Source organism: Oxyura jamaicensis, chromosome 4 (assembly GCF_011077185.1).
Source record: "Oxyura jamaicensis isolate SHBP4307 breed ruddy duck chromosome 4, BPBGC_Ojam_1.0, whole genome shotgun sequence".
NCBI classification, from domain to species: domain Eukaryota; kingdom Metazoa; phylum Chordata; class Aves; order Anseriformes; family Anatidae; genus Oxyura; species Oxyura jamaicensis.
In genome coordinates, this window is record NC_048896.1 from 19939990 (window position 1) to 19962820 (window position 22831).

At 38.7% G+C, this 22831-nt stretch overlaps 1 protein-coding gene across 4 annotated transcripts in view; it reads left to right on the forward strand.

The window, feature by feature from the left end:
• Positions 1 to 12393: 12393 nt before the first annotated feature.
• Positions 12394 to 22831, forward strand: part of THOC2 (THO complex 2) — a 53566-nt gene continuing 43128 nt past the window's right edge. For 3 of the 4 annotated variants that reach the window (XR_004750144.1, XR_004750146.1, XR_004750145.1), the window contains exons 1-4: positions 12394 to 12558; positions 18261 to 18319; positions 20175 to 20266; positions 21303 to 21354. Coding sequence is in view for 1 of the 4 variants with exons in the window: in XM_035323790.1 (XP_035179681.1) it covers positions 12497 to 12558; positions 18261 to 18319; positions 20175 to 20266; positions 21303 to 21354 (265 nt within the window). In the remaining 3 variants the exon portion in view is untranslated. The remainder of the gene's footprint in view (positions 12559 to 18260; positions 18320 to 20174; positions 20267 to 21302; positions 21355 to 22831) is intronic. The other variant, XM_035323790.1, reaches the window with a different exon arrangement.

Genomic DNA, 22831 nt, shown 5'->3' on the forward strand with positions numbered 1-22831 from the left:
CTCAATACACAGAATAACTGGAAGATAAGAAAACATAGCAGAAAATAAAAATAATGACAATAAGGACAGTAATGCTCATGAGAAAAAGAACTGAAATCTTACAGATATGAAACAAATTTTCACAGAATATCCCTGGTTGGAAGTGACCCACAAGGATCATTGAGTCCAACTATTTGGTCCCCACAGGCCAACTCAACAAATGGTAGACCCTATGTCTGACAGTGCTGTCCAAATGCTTCTTGAACTCCAGCAGGCTCAGGACTGTGACCACTACCCTGGGGAGCCTGTCCCAGTGCCCGACCACCCTCTTGGTGCAGAACCTTTTCCTAACACCCAGCCTGACTCTCCCCTGTCCTGGTTCCGTGCCATTCCCTCAGGCCCTGTCACTGTCCCCAGAGAGCAGAGCTCAGTGCCTGCCCCTCTGCTCCCCTCGTGAGGAGGCTGCAGGCCGCCATGAGGCCTCCCCTCCGCCTGCTCTGTTTTGGGCTGAACAAACCAAGGGATCTCAGCCACTCCTCATATGTCTTCCCCTCCAGACCCTTCACCATCTATGTAGCCTTCCTCTGGACACTCTCAAATAGTTTTATGTCTTCCTTATACTGTGGCACTCTAAACTGCGCACAGTGCTTTGAGGTGAAGCCACCTCAGCAGAGGGCAGACCAGAGCAGGCCCATGAGCACTGTGCCTGCTCAGCTCACTGGCATGCCTCTGAGGTTGTCCCTGCCAGTAAATGAGATAAAGAAATGCCTCTCAATCTGTTTAATATGCTTCATTAAATTATAATCAGTGGACAAAGAAAATTATCTTACTGTGTGGAAGTACATGGATGCATGTATACAACGTGGTTTCTGTAGTGCCTACGTGACATACTGTGTAGTATTTTTTTCAGATCATTTAATTTATACAATGGATAAGTTAAAAAACAAGTCATGTTGAAAAGCAGATAAAAAGTGTCATGGAATGTATGAACAGCAGTGCAGGATCTACTCATTGAGGGCAGTCATTATGCCCCACCACTCAGTGCTCATTAGACCACATCTAGAATGCTCCATCCAGTACTAGGGACCCCTGAAAAATAAATAAATAAATAAATAAATCAAACCTGATCAACCAGGTAGAGGTCATCACTCCGCAACCACCAGGATAGTCAGGATTGAGCAAAGGAACAGAGAGGACCTGTTCAGTGTGGAGAAAATATGGTTTTGGATGAACTAACAGCAGCCTTCCACTGCCTACAAGGGGGCTACCAAGGAGATGGAGGCAGGGTCTTCACAGTGGGACATGCTGGAATGGCAAGGGACAATGTACATAAACAGAAACAAGAGGTTCTGACTGGGTGTAAGCAAAGACTTTTCAACCATAAAGAGAGTCATGTGGTCTCTTGGAGGGTTTCATGACCAAACTGGGTAAAGCCCTGGGCAACCTGATCTGATCTCATGGCTGACCTTGCAGGAAGTTGGATTAGATTGCCTCCTGAGATCTCCTCCAACCTGAATTACTCTATGAGACTATGACTCAAAAACATAATAAATTATATCAAACTGAAAAATCAGATCATAATAAATGCTAACATCTTTGAAACATTTTTTTTTTTTACACAATCATATATTTCAATCAGATTCAGGCTGTTTGAATCAGATAAATATGAACCGGCCTTAGCAAACAGTTCACTGATATGAACTGTTTAATCAATAAAGTGTCACGAGTCACAGAGGTTAATATGGGAATCTATTCTTGTTGATATATTCTCTAATAAATTAAGGTATCTTCCTATTTCCTACTAATCTCATTTACATAAGATTTTTAAAACCAATTTATTATGTTCACATGCTAACATAAATTGGCCCACTACTATCAGGTTAATGAATACAGTGAAAAAAGCTATGCACTGCAGAGCTGAAATTTCAGAGATGCAGCAGAGAAAGAAAATCAAATACAAAAGTATGACAGAACAGTGGCCTAACAAGGAACGTTTTTCATGAATATGGCAATAGTAAATTGAATAACTGATAAATAACAGATGCCTGAAAGCTATGTTTTTCCTCTGAATTTCATCCAATGTTCTTGCTGCCCTTGGAGGAGGAGATACAGTCATTTGATGGGAATATGAATGTCTTACACTTTTTTTTTGTTGTTGTTGTTGTTGGTCCACAGAAAAAGAAATCTACTTCTCTCTTCCAGAAGTGTGTAACACCCATTCCTTTTATCCACTGCACTTCTTTATTTCCTTTAATCAGCAAATGATAAACATCATTCTCATTACATTTTAATTAAGGTAGTAGAAAAGTCCAAAGGACTAGAGGTAATCAGGGGTATCATCATACTGTAGTAGGAAAAATTGAAAAACATGATGAGCCTTTTCAATTTCAGGTATAAAGTCTTAAGCTGGACAAACTTTCCTGTAACTCCCAAACCCACTGCTTATCAGACAGTGCAATAAAATATCCTTCTAATTAAAATTAAAAGCATGAAACAAAGGTGGTGGTACTTAATCCGTTAATATATGCTTCATGGAAAAGTTAGCATTTAGGCAAGGAAAAACAAACAAACAAACATATTTTAATGTTTTGATATACTGCTAGCTGGAACTACTTTCAAGTTCAGTTGCATCTGACGTCAACTCAGGAGAAAGCACAAAGTATTTACTTTCTTTCACAATTCACTGAGCAGGTGAGCAAAGATAAATGCCAAACAGAGAGGAAAAATTGGTAAACATGCAAATAGTGATTTATTTTAGTTCTGTTTGAACTGATTAATGCAAGAAATAATTATCTAGAGCTGGGACTTTGGACTTAGCAAGCATGTGGCATATGGCCACATACATGGTTTTCTATTCATAATTCCTTCATGCTGGAATATTAGTGCTGGTTAAAAGGTACTGTGTTAGTCAGTGCTTCAATAACTAGAAAATTACAACATTCAAGGCAGCACATACTATCCTGATGGGAGAAAAGAGGGAGTGAGGAGTGAAGAGGAATGCTACAGTTAACATTCTTAGGATACAGTTAGTGTCCCTTTCAGTTGATCAATCTGGTCATTCATTTTTCCCACATCCTATTGATGATGTCTGATAATTTTTGTATATGAGGGAAACTCAAGATGACTGTCCAAATCTTAGCAGAGCATTTTTTTTTCTAGTCCTTAAATGCTTTATATTGCTGCTTAAGTAGGTAGTTAAAATGTATTATTCACATATCAAAGGCAGTGGTATTTAATAAGTATATGCTGCCTTTGGACTCTGGTCAGAATCAAAGCAGCAGAAGGAAAAGAAGCAGTGGAGCAGAACAGAGAAGCAATGGAGACTGCTTTCCAGTGTGGGACTGAGAAAAAGGAATCAGGACCGACCGTTTCAGACATAGCTTCTTTGCCTAACAGTCTGCAAACACAAAGTTTAGAAATTCAGGTTTTCTCTTACATGATTATCATTAGGCACAGACACACTTCCATTTTAACATACCTGACATCTGGGGTACACAACCCAAATGAGTGTGTGGACCATGTTGATAAGAGTTTTACTTACCAAATTTAGGGCTGACCTTCAAACCTTCACATTCTCTCAATGCACTAATACTCTTAGCTCTCACAGTAAACCAGCATGAGGTAACTACAGTGTTCAGACTTTTACCTAATCATGTATGCCAGGGCATAAGTGCCTGTGAACTTCAGCAACAGCCACACCAATCAGCTCTTGCAAGCTGCAGTTGCTGCTTACCCAATGGCAAGCAGAGCCTGTTGTTTACAGCCTTTGGCCCCCCACACTTCCTGAAGCATGCAGCCAACCCTCCCCATATGCTCCAGTCATCTGGAGTCTTCTCTGGACACATCCAGATGAGGGACAGGAGCATAAGCTGTAAGCACTGCTGTCCCAGAGCTGCTCAGACCAGCACAGCCAATGCCATGCCAGAAGCCTCACGTATGGGATTGCAGGCTAATTATGTGCTGAAGTTAGCAAACGGGTACTGTCAGTAAACAAAAGTGCATTAAATCAAATGCAATGTTCTGTGGAATGTATGTTACCCGAAAAGTGTAATAATGCAGGGCCATCCCTACAAACACCCTGCTATGAGACAACCCAGCAAGTAATGAGGAGCTGCAAGGTCAGGAATAGCAGTTTTGCAAGTTTACGCTACCTTTCTGCAGCAGTGGAACCAGGTAATGCTGCAAGGCCCTCAACTGCTTTGCTTGATGCTGTCACTGCTCAGTTTACAAAACTTGCAAAATGCCCAGAATTTCCATATTTCCATACTCCCAATACTAATATCTGAGATTTTATTAATAGACTTTGACACAGCCATTGCTAGGCAGATGTATGTACTAGAAGACAGAATGTATCTTAAAGCATTTACAATTTTTCCATTGTGCCTTCTTTCCTCAAAGTAGGCAGGCAGGCATCTATTCTCTCGATTGTTCAGCACAGGCTGTGAGCATAGCCCACCAGAACAGCTCATCTCCATCCTTCAGAGAAACCCCAGCAGTTACTGCCTTGCAGACCTCCATTTTGCCACTAACATTTTACCATTTGGTGAGACTGTGATTAAAGGGACAGTTCTCTTTTTTCCTGTATTTGTAGATTTCTCAGCTGTTCAAAGCCGTTGCTGAAACAGCTGATTAAAAAAAGAACAACACCCCAGAAAGCAACACCCTTCAAAGCAGTTATTCACTCTGATGCATTTTGAGGTAGAGTGAAGTATATTGTCAAGTAAATAACTGTTCTAATGCCTACCAAACACAGTCTCAATCACAGGTTGGATGATTAATTGCTCTAGGGATTGCTCACAGCATCCTTTTTAATAAACTAAACCACTTTTTCACTGGCATTGTGTAGAACAGAGCTTAAGTAGTATTTCTACCCTCCATTCTTCATCAGCAGGTGCGTGAACAAAAAAGTTAAGTGGAACAAAACCGTTCTAAAACCTGGACCAGAACACTTCCCGGCTGACAGGGTTTGGATATTGAACCTAAATCTATGGCTGACTGATACTGAGTTTAGCTATGAAAAAAAACAACAACAACAACAACAAACAACATGTTCTACACAATGCCAAAAAAAAAAAAACAACAGAAGTTACAACATCTATTTGGCAGTCACTTATGTGAGAATGTTTCTCTTTTCAATTGCCCAGCTGCACAGAAACAGACAGTACTAGATAATGTGTAGGACTCTTGTCTAAATAGCATTTACCAAATGGATATCATCTGGAAAATGTGGAAACATGCCTTCTTTGTACCCTTTTTCTTCTGTGTGAGAATTTAGGAAATGTTCCCAGAAAAAGAACAGGAATGATCATTGAACTATGACTGATAAATAAATAAATAAATAAACAAATAATAATAAAAACCCCATATATTTCAGGAATATAGAGTAATTATTTCTTACATGTACATGATACAAAACCCAAGCATCAAAGGCAATTTCATTCCAGTCACTCTTAAATGGCTGTGCAAGAAAAGTAAAAAATTCAGCTGTTTACCCCTTAGAGCAGATAATAAAGTTGTGCCTTGTCACACAGGTTCATGCAGTAGGTTCATACAGAAGAAACAACCTTTTCAGACATTTTCTTTCATATGCTTTTGTACATTTTACAGCTCTCCTAATTGGCATCTACAGTATTTATTTAGAAAACTAAGAACATACACATTTTTAGAAGATTAAATTAACACTAATTTTCTCCTATGTATTTGCTGCATAATACAGTACACCTTTGAAAACCTTATCATTGTAGTTAAGCTAAATAATAACCTACTGCTATCCACCTGTTACCATAGTGCCCAACTGAGGCATTTTCTTTAATGAAATTGGGACAAAACATTCTGATTGCTTCTTTATTCAGGCACGCGTCACAGTAGGTGACTTAAGACTGCAGTTTGACATACCATGGCTTTGCAGTCTATTTTTTTTTTTTTTTAATTTTACTTTATTTGAATATTTAGAAAGGTAAATGCCAACTTCTAAAACTAACAGAAGGAAACAAAATGCCAAAGGAAAACTCTGTGAATATAGCTATTCTGATTGAGATGGAAATCTCTATGTAATTTTTGGAAATGAGAGAAACATCCTAGCTTTTAAAAGGGTCTCTGACTCATTTATAGGAATCATAGGATGCTCATGACACTTTTTCAAGCACACAAAAGCCTCATGAAGGGATGGAGAATAAACTTTAAAAGAAGTTGTGTAGGACTGCAATATAGTTATTATTTTTCAGCCTAGGAATTTGTCACACTTCAGCTAATACCAGGTATTACTAACAAAGACATGCACCATATAAGCAAGCATAAGGCAAAATTAAATATGACTTTATAGCCTATGATTGAGGACTATTTGTTGATAATATATTAATCTGAAGAGGAAAATGTGCATGGTTATTTTTAAAACCACAGAATGGCTGGGGTTGGAAGGGACCTCTGGAGATCATCTGCTCCAACTCCCCTGCCGAGCAAGGTCACCCAGAGCACGTTGCACAGGATTGCATCCAAATTTGTGCCCATTGCCTCTTGTCCTGTTGCTGGACACCACTGAGAAGAGTCTGGCCCCATCCTCTTGACACCCTCCCTTCAGATATTTATACAGATTGATCAGATCCCCTCTTAGTCTTCTCTTCTCCAGACTAAACAGGCCTCTCAGCCTCTCCTCATGACAGATGTTTCTGTCCCCTAATTATCTTAGTATTCCTAAATATATTGCTTTGCCTCCATTAACTTATTATAATGTATGAATGATTATGTTTTAGGGGTTATATGTCATGCATCTTTGATAAGTAGAACATATTTTATATAAATTATATCACAAGGTGCTTTCTTTAGTACTTCAGAAATACTATGGAACCAGGCCAGTCTCAGAGAGGTACTGCAAAGGGACAGGAGGGAACAGACACAAGTTGCAGCAAGGGATATTCCAAATTGACTGAAGAAAAAAACTTTCTGATGCTCAGACACTGGGATGGGGTCCCAGAAGAACTGTGAAATCATCTCCTTGGAAAAATTAACGACTCTCAGACAAGGCTTTGAACACCCTGCTTGAACTTTTAGGCCTAACTTAGAGCAGGGCCTTGGAGCAGATTGCCATCAAATGTCCCTTCTGGCATGAAGTATTCAATGATTCTGTGACTATAAAAACTGTAAAAATGTAAATGGCTGATACAAATGTATATGTATTTTTATATAATAGATAATTGAAAATCTGCAATAGCTAACCTGTTCACAAGAGAATTTCTAAAATATATCTAAAATATATTTTAGCCATCTGCGAAACAGCTTAGGTATTTTTTTTGTTTGATTTTTTCCTCATATCTATTTTAAACTGAAAAAACAAACAAACAAACAAACAAAAAAAAAACAATAGCTTTGGTAAAGTTAATGAAAGTAATGGAAAGTAGATTGAGTCTAGAACAAATATATCTCTAAAACACAAGTATACTTTTATATACACTTTTCACTCCTTGATGATGTAGTTATAAATCTCTCTACATATATATATATCTATATAGACATAACTATATGTAAGTTATGTCTATATAGATATACAGGTATATTGCCTGGTGGGTGAGGGAAAGGCTGTTGATATAGTCTACCTAGACTTCAGCAAGGCCTTTGACACGGCGTCACACTGTATTCTGGAGAAGCCGGCAGCCCATGGCTTGGACATGTACACTTTTTGCTGGGTTAACAACTGGCTGTACAGCTGAGCCCAGAGGGTGGTGGTGAATGGAGTGAAATCCAGCTGGCGACTGGTCACCAGTGGTGTTCCCCAGGGGCTGGTGTTGGGGCCCATCCTTTTTAATATCTTTACTGATGACTTCAGTGAGGGAATTGAGTGCACCCTCAGTAAGTCTGGAGATGACACCAAGCTGGGGGGAAGTGTCAATTTGCCGCAGGATAGGAAGGCCCTGCAAAGGGACCTGGACAGAATAGGTTGATGGGCAGAGGCCAATGGGAGGTTCAACATGGCTCAGTGCCGGGTCCTGCAATTTGGCCACAACAACCCCATGCAGCGCTACAGGCTTGGGGAAGAGTGGCTCAAAATCTGTGCAGAGGAAAAGGATCTGGGGATGCTGGTTGATGCTTGCCTGAACACAAACAGGCAGTGTGCCCAGGTGGCCAAGAAGGCCAACGACATCCTGGTTTGTATCAGGAACAGTGTAGCCAGCATGACCAGGGGGGTGATCATCCCCCTGTACTCTCCTCTGGTGAGGCTGCACCTCGAGTGCTGGGTTCAGTTTTGGGCCCCTCACAACAAGAAAGACATTGAGGCTCTGGATGGAGTGTGTCCAGAGAAGGTCTATGAAGCTGGTGAAGGGCCTGGAACACAAGTCCTATGAGGACCAGCTGAGGGAACTGGGGTTGTTTAGTCTGGAAAAGAGGAGGCTCAGGGAGACTTTATTGCTCTCTACAACTACCTGAAAGGAAGCTGTGGAGAGCTGGGGGTCAGCCTCTTCTCACAGATAACTAGCCATAGGACTAGAGAGAATAGCCTCAAGTTGCACTAGGGGAGATTTAGGTTGCAAATTAGGAGACATTTCTTCTCAGAAAGAGTAGTCAGGCATTGTAATGGGTTGCCCAGGGAGGCAGTAGAGTCACCATCCCTTGGGTTGTTTAAGGAAAAGTTGGATGTGGTGCTTTAGGGACATGATTTAGTGGGTAGTATTTGTGGTAGGGGGATGATTGGACCGGATGATTTTAGAGGTCTTTCCCAACCTGAATGATTCTATGATTCTATATGAAACAAAAAAAAATAAGAGTGCTTCATCTGATGATAATTTCTGAGAAAAGACTTAATTTTATGTGGATTTATAAGAAGACTTTACATAATACACTACCTATGCTCAGCTAGTATTCTTAATTATTTTTACTTAAAAAATGAAAAAAAAAAAAAGGTGATCTGGAACTGAGAATTGCAATGCTTTGAAAATTGTTAATAATTTTGAGATATATATTAATATATTTACAAAAGAAAAACAAAATCTTGGGACCTGACTTTGCAATTCTTTACATAAAACAAAAATTTAACTCATGTCTAGTCCTCAAGTCTCAGCAGATAAAATCATTCACCAGCACAAATGTTCACAAAATTGGTTCTAAATGGATTATAAATATATTACAAAGTATTTACCACTGAAGAGCATTCCAGTATAGCAGCACCTACAGATAATGCATTTCATTTACTATAAATGTTGCACCATTCATCACAACTTAATTACCCCACTTATGGCAAATGAAATGTATAGAAAACATAGCAAATATAGTGATGCTGACATGGTACTTTTTTTTTTTTTTTTTTGATAATTGGCTGTACTTTAATCCCAGGCCTGCTTATTCCGTAATTATTTAAGCATTTTATAAGCTACTTAAGTAACAGCCCAAACTTTACAATAATGAAATGCTCTTTTAATGAGTCACCATTGAATGGCGGATCTACAATACTCATGTTTTTTTTTTTTTTTTTTTTTTAATTATTTTCAGTGACATTCACATTGTGAAACTTTAGAAACCATGAAACCACATAAAACTCTCATCCTTCAAAAGCTGTATCATACTTTAACGATATTTTAATTGTATATATCCTAAGATATACAGATATCCAAAGATATTTCTAGGTCTAAAGTTGCAGACATGCCTGTGGGACAAATGTACCCAAACCGTATAGTTATGAGACCCATCAATGCCCATGGGAGCCAGCTAAATGATCTGCTTTTGCAAAATCTTATTACAGTCCCAACTGCATCTTTAATATCTTTTAAAATTGGCTTTAATGTCACTAACTGTTGTGATCACTAACTAAGCTGTAAACGTTATATAATACCACTCATTTATTAGGGCTACATGGCATTGTACTACTCTTACAGACCTAGCGCATAGGCCATTTGCTACAAAAGTCCACAGACTTTGAATCACTAAAAAATTGGCACTGCACTGAAGTCTCTGCATGAAGTAAACATACATATTTATATATTTATATATAGATTGTTAAAAAATAGGTTCATAGCTTTGGTCAAGAGAGACAGAAGATGGTATTTTTAGAGAAATTATATTCATCACTCTCTGTCAAGGGATCTAAGGTAGAGGTCAATGGATCTAAGCATTTGCAGAAGCAGCAGTCATTATTTTGCATGACTATGCAACACTGAACATTTGTCTCTTCTCTACAACTGAATAATTTGTATGCTTTAAAGCGATATTCGGTTACTCAAGCCCATATTTCAGTTTCCAATGGTTTGTCTCTGTTAGGTTGTTCCATTGTCAAAATACAAAATTCAAGTAAAAGAGAACTTGGAGTTTTGAAATCTATAGTTGTGACACTGCTGCTGTGATACTTGCATTAGTATTGGAAGACAAAAACTTGTTAATATGAAACACTGTTATAATGAAAATAAGCATAAGGCCACTATATTGACCTGAAATGGCTTTTCTTATAACCCATAACCAATGATCTTGATAGTGATTTTCTTCTAATAAGAAATATATCAGCAAGCATGAGTATACACTTTCCATGGATTTTATAGCTATTACTTAAACAATGCTCATATATTTTATAGCTATTGCTTATTACTAGTATAAACTCAGTTAGATTTTCCAATTATTTCTGTCACATATTGTGTACATTGTGTGTAATAGCTACATTGTGTGTAACAGCTACATTTATCTTCATCCCATTCTGTGATGAATATCTTTTACAAGAGTAGTTTGGTTTCCTTGAATAAACTTGGGATGTAATCTTTTTGCTCCTGCCATGACTAGATGTCTTTAGTCTTCTGTTATTTTCTCATTAGTCTCCTTTCAGCCTCATCGTGAAGGTAAAATTCAACTTGTTCACATTCAGGCCTTGCTCAGTTTTAGGAAGACATAATGTGCTGCCTGACCATTTCTTAACTTATTTCTTAACTTATTGTTAAGATTGTTAATATTTCTTAACTTATATAACTGAATTATTTCTTAACTTATATATCCTTGTTAGCAACTGAAAGAAATTAAGCTTGGGGAGGCTTGCAGAGACGTAAAACATGTTTTAAGATGGGCATGTGTATTAGGGATCATGATCACAAGAGAACATCTATGTAGTTGTTTGCTGTACATTTAATAAATATCATAACTTATTAAAATATTTTATCCCCAATTTTGTCAAGGGGTAATGAAAAATATTTTAATTTTCAAAATAGTGCCTAAATCAGAATTGAAAAGCTAATTTGGTCATTTATTGGTAAAAATCCTGTGTCAACAGATGAAGAGTATTTGCATTTTATTTTGAAAGATAAAACCTCTACATCTTGCAACATGGTTTACAAAGGATGTGGAGATGGTTCATCATTTTGGACAAGGGTCCCTGCATTTTGAGTAACTAGGGTTATATTTTTTTGCAGTTCCAAATAATTAGGAGAACTGAACGTGTGCACACGCATATGTACTCTTTTGTTCAGTGCTTTTCAAATATGCAGAACTTGAATGACAAGTAAAATAACCTGAAAGACTCCTTGAGGGTGACTTAAGCTTCAGGTGCATTGCATTCTGAAAATTGTATCATCGTCTTTGTTTCTGTTATATTCTTTCCTTTAAATTCCAGTTTTGTGTGTCGGCCCACAGTTGGTCGGCCATTTGTCCTTTTGTCCTTTTTGCTCATGTGACAGAAGCTAACAGATCTGTACAAAGGTATGTGGTACTCACACAGCGCCTTGCTTTGGGTCCCTGTCAATTAGACGAGTAAATTGCTTACATGGAAGGCCACATCTGAAAAACGTTGATGTATTTTTTGGAATAAAAGACACGAGAAGATTGTTTGCTTGTGCCTGTTAACTCGCACCCTTAAATTGAGTCTCTTCTCTGTGACTCAAGCTGAAGAGTTACCCCCAGTGCTGCAACGATTTTGGGGAACAGCAATGCAAAACAACGGTTTTGGGGAGCAGTGGCACAAAGCAGCCCTTTATCCCCTTTCCAGAACATGCTTAATTTTCTGAAGAAAATTAAATGTATTACTGCCATCAGTGAATCTGGAATCTGAATTGAGAGCATAGGATATGAAACGTAAAACAATTGTTTAACTGGTCTTAATTTTTATTATTTTTCTGATGAGTGACACACAGACCACTAATCACGTTTCACGTGCATTTAACGCTTTTAACAAGCCATCTCCACACGACCCCTCAGCTCCGTCTCTAGAAGACCATGGCCTGCGTTAAGTTCCACAGCATTAGCGAGGGGCCCACCCCTACTCCTACCGAGCCCCTTTAGGGCCGGGGGCCACTAGGCAGCACCCACATTCGCGGGCGGGAGGGGCCGGCTGCAACCTGCAGGCCGTGCGCTCGGGGGCGGGGCCACACCAGTAGGGGGCGGGGCCACACCCGTAGGGGGCGGGGCCACCAGTTTAGGGCGCGGCCTAGCAACCGCGTATGCGTCCTGGTCTCTCCGGGCACGGCTCGGGCGGCTCCCGTCGTGCCCCGCGGCCTGCCGCGTCCCCTCTGACCCGCGGACGCCGCTCCCCCATCCGGGCTCTCGGCGCCACACGGGGAAGATGGCGGCCGCGATCCCCGCCGAGTGGATAAAGAACTGGGAGAAGGCGGGCAAGAACGAGTTGTGAGTGCGGGGCCGCGGGCCTGGGGGGGGGGGGGGGGGGGCAGGGGGGAGAAAGGAGGGGGGCCCGGGCCTGAGCGCGGCTGCGAGCGGCGCTGCGGACTTCTCGGGGCCGGAGGGCCCAGCCGCCGCCCCCATGGGCCCGGCTCCGCCGCTCGCTGCCGGGCCTCGCCGAAGCTCGTCCCCGCCGGCCGGGCCTGGCCCTCCCGTTGCCCGAGCGCACTCTTCCTGCCCTGGGCCGAGTTAGCGGCTGCCGCCTCCCCCCCCTTCATCCGGGAGCGGTGTCACCGCTACGGCCTTTCGGGCCCGGGCCTCGGCCCCCGTTCCGTTTTTCTGTCCGTTGGCAGGTGGCCGGCGCTGCGTTCTGTGTCTCGCTCTAGGTGGGGTCGGTTGGCCGGCCCCAGTTATCCTGCGAGGTAACGCCTGGGTGCCAGAGGGTCTGGCTGCGGCTTCCCAGAGCGATCAGGGTGCGCTAGGGGCTTCCTTTTCAGGGCTTTCCCTCTGCCTGCCTTGAGCAATCGCTGCTCGGCAGGTTCGCTAGCCGTGCTGCTTGCTGTGTTCCAGGAGCACTGCTGGTCAGGGGGTTGTTCACCACTTCGTCAATTTCTTGTTACTATGTTACCTTGGACAAGCCTGCCCTATTTACCAACCGCATAGCTTTAAATGCTCATTTTTTTTTTTTTTAATTTTTCTATTTGCTTTTGCTCTTAGTTCCATCATTTATCACAATTGCTACATGAGATATACTTTCTGATATTCACTCCTTATGTTATTTTTTCTTTTGTTCATCTATTTTAGAAGGTTGTGCATCTAGGGTAATGATCTTCCCTATGCGTGAAGAAAGAGGTAGTGGTGTAGGGAATAAACAACATAGAGGCTCTCTGCACAATACTCTTTTTTTCCCAGACCCTCCATTTTGTGGTGAAGGGATGCCCCTCTGTAGCCATTGTTGTGTTTGAATTGTACTAGAACAGTTATTGTGTTGTCATGTCACTTTAATATGTTTTGATATGAATGATGCAAAGTGAACAAAAGTCTGTTCAATACCTGGATTTCTGACAACAATAACTTACATGTTCAAGAGCCCCCAAATGACGGTGAAGTTCATGTTGATACCCTTTCAGTCTCTCTCTTAAAACTCTGACCTTTTATGGCAATAGCTGAACAATATTTAGGCAACAAGTAGAGCCTTTTTTATTGAACTTGAGTGAATTTCTGTATGAATAACATAATGAAATGTATAAATGGATATGTCTCTTAAAAATGCCCAAGTGGCTATAATAAAAGAGACTCTGGTTTTGTATGGTGGTGTTTTGTGAAATTAACTTGCTAGTTTCCTTCTGTAATAGTTAAGTCATATTTTGCTCTATGTATTTAAAATATGATGATGATTTTTGTAACTTTGCTGTTATGGACACGGAGATTGTATGAAAATTGCATGAGGACAAATTTTATAGTTGATCTGGTAATGACAGTTGCACCATTCAAATGGAATTCTCAGAACTTCAACAGTGGAAGGAACTTTTGGCCATGCTAACACCTTTCATTTCCCCTCCAGCGGTACTCTGTACACATGACTAAGAAGAAAACGAAAACCTGCTGTGGGCCAATAAAATAGGCTACATTCCTGTGTTTGTGGCATTTTTCCAAATTTATTCCAAATACTGCTTAAATGCAGTTCCAGATGTGATTTTATCAGTAGTTTGCAAAAGAAACCGTCCATTTTAAAGGAAATACGATGGCTTGGATAAGGGCTGTCAATTTTTACAGTGTTAGCTTTATAAATGTGGAATATACATGGAAGTATTTTCTGGAAGCAAAATAATGTATCTGTAGCCAATATTCTAGACAACTTTTTATTAAACTAAGTTTTTCTGAGAGCACTTCTTAATGTTTAACTTAGCCTTTCTTTTTCCAAAGCTTTTAATCTCCTGTTTTACTGGAGGAAAATAAAAATGTGCTCTTTCTAAAATGAACCATTTAATAAGGCAGTGTTCTGGAGCCGAAGTAGAAGTGACCATTCACTTTGTAAAATTTGTTCTGATTCTTTTTTCAAAGCTGTACATGCTTTCAATTTAATTAACCCAGCTACCAATGTGTAATAATATCTAATACAGATACATGAATGCAGATCATGTGCTAGGTTCAAGCATTCTTTGTTACCAAAATGAAAAATTGGTCAGGATGTGGTCATCTTGTATCTTTTTTCAGACCCTTCTCTGTCTAAATACACTTTATTAAATTATGTATGTTTGTTTTGCTATCACAAAAGAGAGATTGAGTTGGCATCTGTGTGACTGCTTTATTATGCTCATCAGTCTAGACTCCTTCTACACCTGTGTACCCATCTACTGTCCTTTTGTATTTAAATTACATAATTTTCTCCTGTGGCTTCCAAGACAAGGTGCTCATCTATGACTGTAGGCCATTGATAATGCACATGCAATGGCAAGCACTTAGTGTTACAGGGATATATTTACTTGTTTTTTGTGATGGATCAAGTGCATTGAGGACCCTTCAAAGGAGAAGTCCAGCCAAGTACACTGCTGAGCTCTCAGTTTCTGTAGTATGTTAAGTTGCGAGATAAACTGAAGAACCTCAACATTCTGCCAACATGAAACGTGGAGATGTCTTTGAGGCACTCCTGGTGTGTTACTTCACTTGCATGAGGAATGTCGTAGCGTGAGGAACAATTAAAGGGCTGAGAGTCAGGAACACAGACCTTGGTTGTAGTTGTGCCATTTTGACTGCAAAATGCAATTGATTGTGCACAACAAAAGAACTACACACTTCAGTTAAGTTGTGCATGTACTTCCATATTTGCAGGCACATGTGCTTTATGATAATTACTGCCATAGACCACGCGTGGGAGTGTAACTGAGTATATAGGATGTTGTGTGTGAGTTGGGAGGCTTAGGTTGGGTTTCTGGCTCTGCTATGCCAACTTGTTCTATAGGTGATGGACACAGCTTCACGGTTCCTGTTTAAACAAATCTACCCCATCTTAATCCAAAACAAATTTACTTTTGAGACTGATTTTTCAGAAGTGATTTTTTTTTTTTAATGTTTACTTTTCAGGTTATCCTGTTATCTATTGCATTTCAAATTGATTATGTAACTTGATATTCAAAAGGAATTTAGGTTGTGGTAGAAGTTCTGTGTCCTAAACATGCAGAAATGAGCTCCAAGATTAGAATAATAAAAGTTTCAAGGGAGCTTTTAATGTTTGGGATATTGAACTGAAAACGAACTAATGAGTTTCCATTAGGTGGGAAAATATTGAAGTGGCTTTTTTTTTTTTTTTGCCTGAGTTAGTTAATATGCTAATATTGATGGGTTTTATTCTACTGGAAAGACAAATGTTCTGATTTTAACTTAGGCACTTGGCTAAGACTAGATGCCATGGTTTGGTGCTGGATGGGAGGGCATCTGCCTGATCTTCATTCCTCACTGCATCATTCACTCTGGTGTTTATCTGACTTCTTGGTGAGCTGATTCAGCTTGTGAAGTGGCAGACAACTTATTTCTTCACTAGTTTTCCACCAGGTTTGTCAGTTGAGTTAACTGTTCTAATTGAAATGAGAGCTAGAACTGTGTGGCCAAGAACAGAAAGGGATGAAGGAGCAGCAAACGTGTGCTCTTGTTTCTCCCCAGCGAGCTATAAAAGAGCTGCACTGCCTGCCAGCGCCTTCAGGGAAGGTCATCCCCCTTTAGAGGTTGTCTACCTGTTTGGGAGAATATAAGCACAAATATTAATTTATATCCAAATATGAATACCAGAGCATTCTTTTATACCACCAAAGCTAACATGTAGACCTAAGGAAATTAATTATCCCCATCTCCCAATTTTTAAAGTTATTTTTTCAAATGTAATTAAAAATGGAAAGCAGATTGCTTTACAGGCTGATCTTTAGTATGACTTGTTACATTGATCAAACCAAACAGGTCCTGTATTATTATGAAGTTTATATACTAGTATCTTGGTATTGCTGGAAATGGGATTGGAAGAGGGTTACAATTTGTATTTTGTATTAACGTATACTTGAGTGAACTCTTCAGTCCAAACAGTCAGGGCTGTTGCTACTGTAACTTATGTGATGGTATCGTCTTAAGTCATAGGGGTCATGATGTGCATCTTGGTAGATAATTTTGTAGAATCAGTGGTTTTACTTTCCTGTTATTTGCATACAGAGCTTAGAAATGAGAGCAGGGTAACTTCTTCATGGAGGAGTAGTAATTAAGATGTAGAAAAATCTGACTTAAATTAATAGTCTCCAAGAACAGCTGGGAAAATCCATCCGCACTTGAAAAATGAGAAGTGCATTTACCATTCATAAAGAATAAAATACATTTACAGTCCTCTTTTTTTGCTGTGTCTATTAAGGTTATTTCAAAACATATTGCATTTTGTTCAATAGCATTAAGAACATCTTAGCCATACCCTCACTTTTGCTGAGCTTGCATGTTTCTGCTGATTACATTACACCTCTACATAAAACTGCCCATTTTCCAGTTGTTTTTAAAAGGTGCATTTACCTTATAGTTGCTAAATATTGTCCTTTAATTCCTGGAACAGCTGTTTATTCCTGCTAGAGAGGTAATAATCTGTACAGGATGCAAGTAGAATGGATGATGGATTGCTACAGAATCCTTTACAATTTATTTTTCCATGATAAGCCTCTATAATAATTGTACATACCTGCTTTATTAGATAATGTTGCTTAAGAAATCACTCACACAGCAAACTGTAGACTTAGCATCTTACATAGGAACACTAGCTCTGATACTGTCTTCTGTTTCTGCATGTGAAACACTTATGATGAAAAATATGAAGCTTGATTCAATATTTGCAAATGTGAAGGAAATTCTTAGGATTTCCCTTAATGTCTGTAATGCGGTAGGTAGTAAACTGCTACCTCTTTTGAGTGCTGTTGCTTTTAAATGTGAAATTGGTTTTTGAAGCCTCATCCTGTAGTGAAAACGGAAGAGAGAAAATCCTCAGCAGCTTGGGTTGTACGTCTGTTTCTAAGCCTTCAGTGTAGTGAAGCCTGCTGCTATTTAAGCATTTATTTTATAATGCAAAGGACTATTGTTTTATTGCAGGCTGGTGTGGTACTTAGTGTAATTTTTACGTACGGCTGGTATTTTTGAGGGAGACCTCAAAGATAGCCAAGAAAACATCACAACAGGTCTTTGCAGCCTATGGTGGCTTCTCTTAGTGATGAGAATTTGCACTTAGAGGTATAATTCTGTCTCAGCCTTGCTAAGATTGCATTTGGAAGACATGCATGTGGTTTAACGTTAAAAATTTTGCAGGCCAGAGATTGGAAGTGACGGCAAGTCATAGAAGTAAATGAGCATTTCCTCATTGTCTAACAGTAGGTTAGTGCTAGCACTTCTATGGCCCCTTAGGTTTACTAATACTGCCTAGTTTTCTGACTTTCCTATGTGTAAGCACATGTAATGTTAGGAAGCATGTTATTTTAAGTATAAAGGCCCTATTCTGTGTTTGATATATTAAAGTCTTGTCTTTCTTTGCTGTGTAACTCCTCTTAATAAATGTTTATGAAAACTAAAATGTAGTCAGGTATTTAAACTGCCAGAGTTAAAATTACTTTAGCCAGAACAAGAGTCCTGAAACATATGCTGGTTATTCAATGCTAATATCCTAATATCTGTATTTTTCATGTTTTCTTTTACTGTAGTTTGCAACTGTGTCGCACTCTCAGTGAAAACAAAAGCCATGATAATGTCGGTTTCAGAGGTAAGCTGTGTGTTTTTTTTTCTTCAAAATAAATGAAAAGAAAGCCTGGAAACAGTTGATTATGATACCCATGTATGTATCTGCTTCGAATGTTCATATACATTGATAACTCATGCTAAAGGAGAATCCTACAGGTAGCAAGGCAATGCAAACATCCACATCTAGGTTTGCTTTCAGATGGCCTGATGAGAGGTTACTTGGACCGTAGTAACCAGTGTTAAGGTCAGCTAGTATTTGGTTTAAGCTGTAGAAAGTATAATTCCATTTTGCAAACTCAATATACCACTAGATTTTGTTCTAAAAGCAAGTTATGTAAGTACTGATACCTGCAAGTGCAATTGTAGACTGCAGAAAGTAATTTTTACAATACCCATGTTATAGACGCTATCCCCTTTGTTAATGAAAAGCACTGTTGTCTTCAAGTTTTAAATTCTCACTTCAGGAAGTCTTTGAAACTCTCTTTAAAGAAAAACTACATTGTGATTTGCTCTGCAGAATCTACTGGGAGAAAAGCTTCCATATTGCTAAGACAGCAAAAGTTGCTGTGCTGTTTAGGTAGTGATTTGAGCTCTTGCTAAAATAGTCATAGGTGATAGTAATAGTCGAGAAGATAACTGATATTGAAATGTTTTGGTTTACAAGTAACATTAAGAAAGAACAATTTGTTTAGCAAAGAAAATCAGCTATTCCCAAAGCTGGTAAGAATGGCCACCAGATGTTCATTATTCTAGACCAAGGTTGGCAATTCTTATATTTGTTCTTTTTTCTTGATTTTGCTGTCAGAATCTAAGAGATCCAGTGGGGATGACTAGATACACACAGTAGCTATTTTGAAGAAATTAATAAGACAGTAGAAAGGGTTGAAATCCTTCTGGTGATGGGCAGAGAAAAACAGTGAGGTACTTGAATGAGGTACTGAGTTGCTGACTGCTGAGAACTTGAGTCCACGTGACCAGGATCCGGTTGAGAAGAATACACTGACACTTGCACTTCTGCCTTTTAGTTCCAGAAAGGCATCTGTTGAAGTCCAGTATACCACAGGCCTGTCAGGCCAGGTCAGGGTTGGCAGTGTACCTGCATAACAAATTCTCCCCACTATGGGAAGCCACTTGCAGAGACGTGACTAAGGCCATGATTATGGCTGCTTTGGGTTCATTGTAAATCTTTAAATTTTGGTACTGCCCTAAGCTGTGCTTTTAAATTGGCATTCAAAGTGGTAAGGGTGTTTTACATAGAACTGATGCAGGAACCAATCCCGCTATATTCAGGTCTTGTGCAACTAGTGTTCTTTGCCAAAAGCATTGTTACAAGTAAAAGTAACACATCTCTTTTTATTATCATCTGTATTTAGTGAAATGACCCGAGTTATTAATTAGTTGGTTTAAATGATTATGATCATTTAAAATACTAATGACTTCAATGATTATGACTATCTATTGAAATCTTATGACTATCAATGAAAATACTATCTATTGAGGAAAATGTGGTACAATTGCAAATTGAAAGTATTTTTTTATATGTTAAAAAGTAGATCAACATTGCTATTTATTAAAGAACAATCTTTTATAAGTTTACCATGCTCAGGACTGTAGTTTTTCATCCCATTTTACTGTTTTTTTGTAAACTCTCAGGAAAGTAGATCATCTCTTACTGCCTGCTTATGCAAAGTCTTAAACATTGATGCTCAGATTTAATCTGTCAGCGTCAGTAAAATAATCCTTCTCTTCATGAAGGGAAGCATGTCCTCTTTACCTGTCAAGTGTCTGAAGACTACAGCATTCTTGTACACATGGTTTTGAAAGTTAGACCAAGGATTACCTAATGCATTCTTTAATCATCTGTTTTCTTTTAACAGATATCCAACAGGTTTTGTATGAGCTTGCATGTCATGTTGTCAGAGGAAACCTAAAGCATGATCAAGCCTCTAATGTTCTTGGTGATGTTATAGTAAGTTTATATTTGTTTTAATTGTAGACTTACTAAATATTTAGTCTGTTTAAAAAGTCAGAATGAAAATCAAGCAGGATGATGTTTGAGAAACTTGTTTTTCCATATCTAAAAAATTGTCCTTGTCAAGTCCTTTTTCTTCATTTCTGGGTGCTTGAAGTGTGTGTAGGCTGTCAGGGTTTCTGTTTATTCCCTACTTCTTGTGGTGAAGAGTAGTTCTGTTCATTTTAGCATAAACAAACAAATTTTTTAAGGGCATATGAAGACTGAAGTTTTTCATAAATGCTAAAAATAGATATAACTTATGCAGCATGGCAGTGATGCCACCTACTGGTTTTTGTAATTTGTTTCTTGTTTACCAGTTTACTATTGAGATGTCCAAGTCCCACGACCACTGTTAAAATAATGCTCCTATTTGATGCTACTGTTTTTTATTATTGATGCATCTCTATATGTTGCATATAATATACATACAGATATTTACTGTAAATATACTTTTAAATGTAATTTTTAAAGTTCGTTTCATATATCTAGAATACTAATCCTTTCATCTTCTGCATTTGTTGTATTTATTGTGGAAGGATACTGGAAATTACAGGAAGGAAAAACAGCTTTTCTAGAGAAGCTTTAGTGTTGTGTCATGTAACTTTTTTTTCTTTTAATTAAAAGCTGATTCTGATTTATCTGTATCTCGCTGTGAAATTTTTGAGGGTTTTTGCTTAATATAGAGGCTTTGACAGGGCAAATATACCTAAGAACTTGTTCTCCCAATTAGTTATTCCTGCATGAGTGCAGGCCTGTGATAGGGGTTAACTAACTTTATAATTTAAGAAAAAATAAAACCCGTTACTGTTTTGATGCCAGGTTTAATGCTATGAATCAATTACCCTTCCATATTAAGCAGAAAGGTACTCAACAGTAGGATGCCTCCTCTAGAGCCACTGTTTTCTTTTATGTAACAGAATAATTTATTTTTTATTTAAGTGTAGTTGCTGGAGTTTCTGTATTTACTCTGTATGTTCTTTTTCCTTGTTAGGAATTTCGGGAAGACATGCCTTCCATCTTAGCTGATGTATTCTGCATATTAGGTGAGTTGTGTTCCCTTCCTTTTCAGCATTGTGATAGATTTGGAGAAATACATGTTTTGTGCATTTAGTTGTTCACTTCTTCAGGAATACTCGTTAGATCTGTAAAGCATTACTTCCCTTTACAAAACGTTTGATTCTTTCTTGGTGTATCTGCATCAAAGTTCTTAATGTCTTTTCTGCTTTGTTCTGTTACAGTTCCTATATGTTTACCTATTAAAGGCAGTGGAAAATGATCTGTCAAGAAAAGTTAAAGTAGATAGCTTGGAAGAACATTGGATGATAGCTAATGGAATCAGTGACTTAATGTAGTTATCGTTCTTATCAGTATTTTAAATAAATCGGTGCATAATTTTCTGTTCTCAGAACGCATTCTGTAAATATTTCTATCTGCACTGTCATCATTAGTGAAATGGAGCTTGTAGTAGTTGTCCAGAAACCTAAAGGCAACTAGAATTGCTTGCCAGGTTATCTGCAAACTTGGAAGGCTTTAAAGATGTATGTCTCTTGTTCTGGTAATAACTGATTTTTGTGTTGTATAATGCTGATCCAAAGCTGTTTCTGGTACGTTTTTAGAATTTTAATCCTGAATGCTTTTTTTCAGATCATACTTTTAATTTCTTGTTCTATGCCTTTTTGTTCTTTTCAACACATTTCCTGTCAGTCTCTTCATCACAGGCCCTGGTATGAAGGTGTCTAGGATCCTTTGTGCTGAGACTACATGTCTGTTCACAGCCAATTAAATTTGTATGTGCAGCCTCAGTTCTGTAATATTGAACTGATATATTTTGACTATTTCATTGATAATGTTTCACTCTGTATCTGTATCTTTTTTTTTCTTTTGTAATAATTTTAATAGTGCGGTATTGTACTTACATCCTTTGCTTTTGAGCTGGGTTAGAAAACTTACTCAGGTTGCTCCTTGAAGTGTTTGAATAACTGAAAATAGTGTGTATCTGCTTCCTGCCCCCTCCCCCAAATTATGTAGACAGCTGCCCTGCATTTACTAGACTTACTAGCAGAAGACAGCAGATAAATAATATGACTGGGAGCTAGGTTTCTTCTGGGGACAAATGAAATTTGATATATTTTTTTGCTTATTTTTCCATGAGTTTCCTCTAACACTTTTTCCCCTCTAAACTGTGTCTGCTGATACCAGGATCCTTTTTTCCCCCCTTCAATGTAGCCTTCCCTCAGTTACTATGTCTCAATATATAAGAATTTTGGTTCTTGTTTTTATCCTCTAATCTGTATTCCTTAGACTATTTTTTTTCTTCAGATTCTTCATGGCTGAGATGCTTGGGTGCAGGGGTCCAGACTGATTTGGCATGTCTGTTCCTTCTGATGCCACCCTGCTACATCATTGTTTTTCTAGTCTGTTTGGGGGTCTTTTTCTCTGATTTTTGGTGTTGTCACTTTGTAGGTCTAGTTTTTCTGTGTATTTTTGTGCTCGTGTCTGTACATATTTATTTTTGGTTAT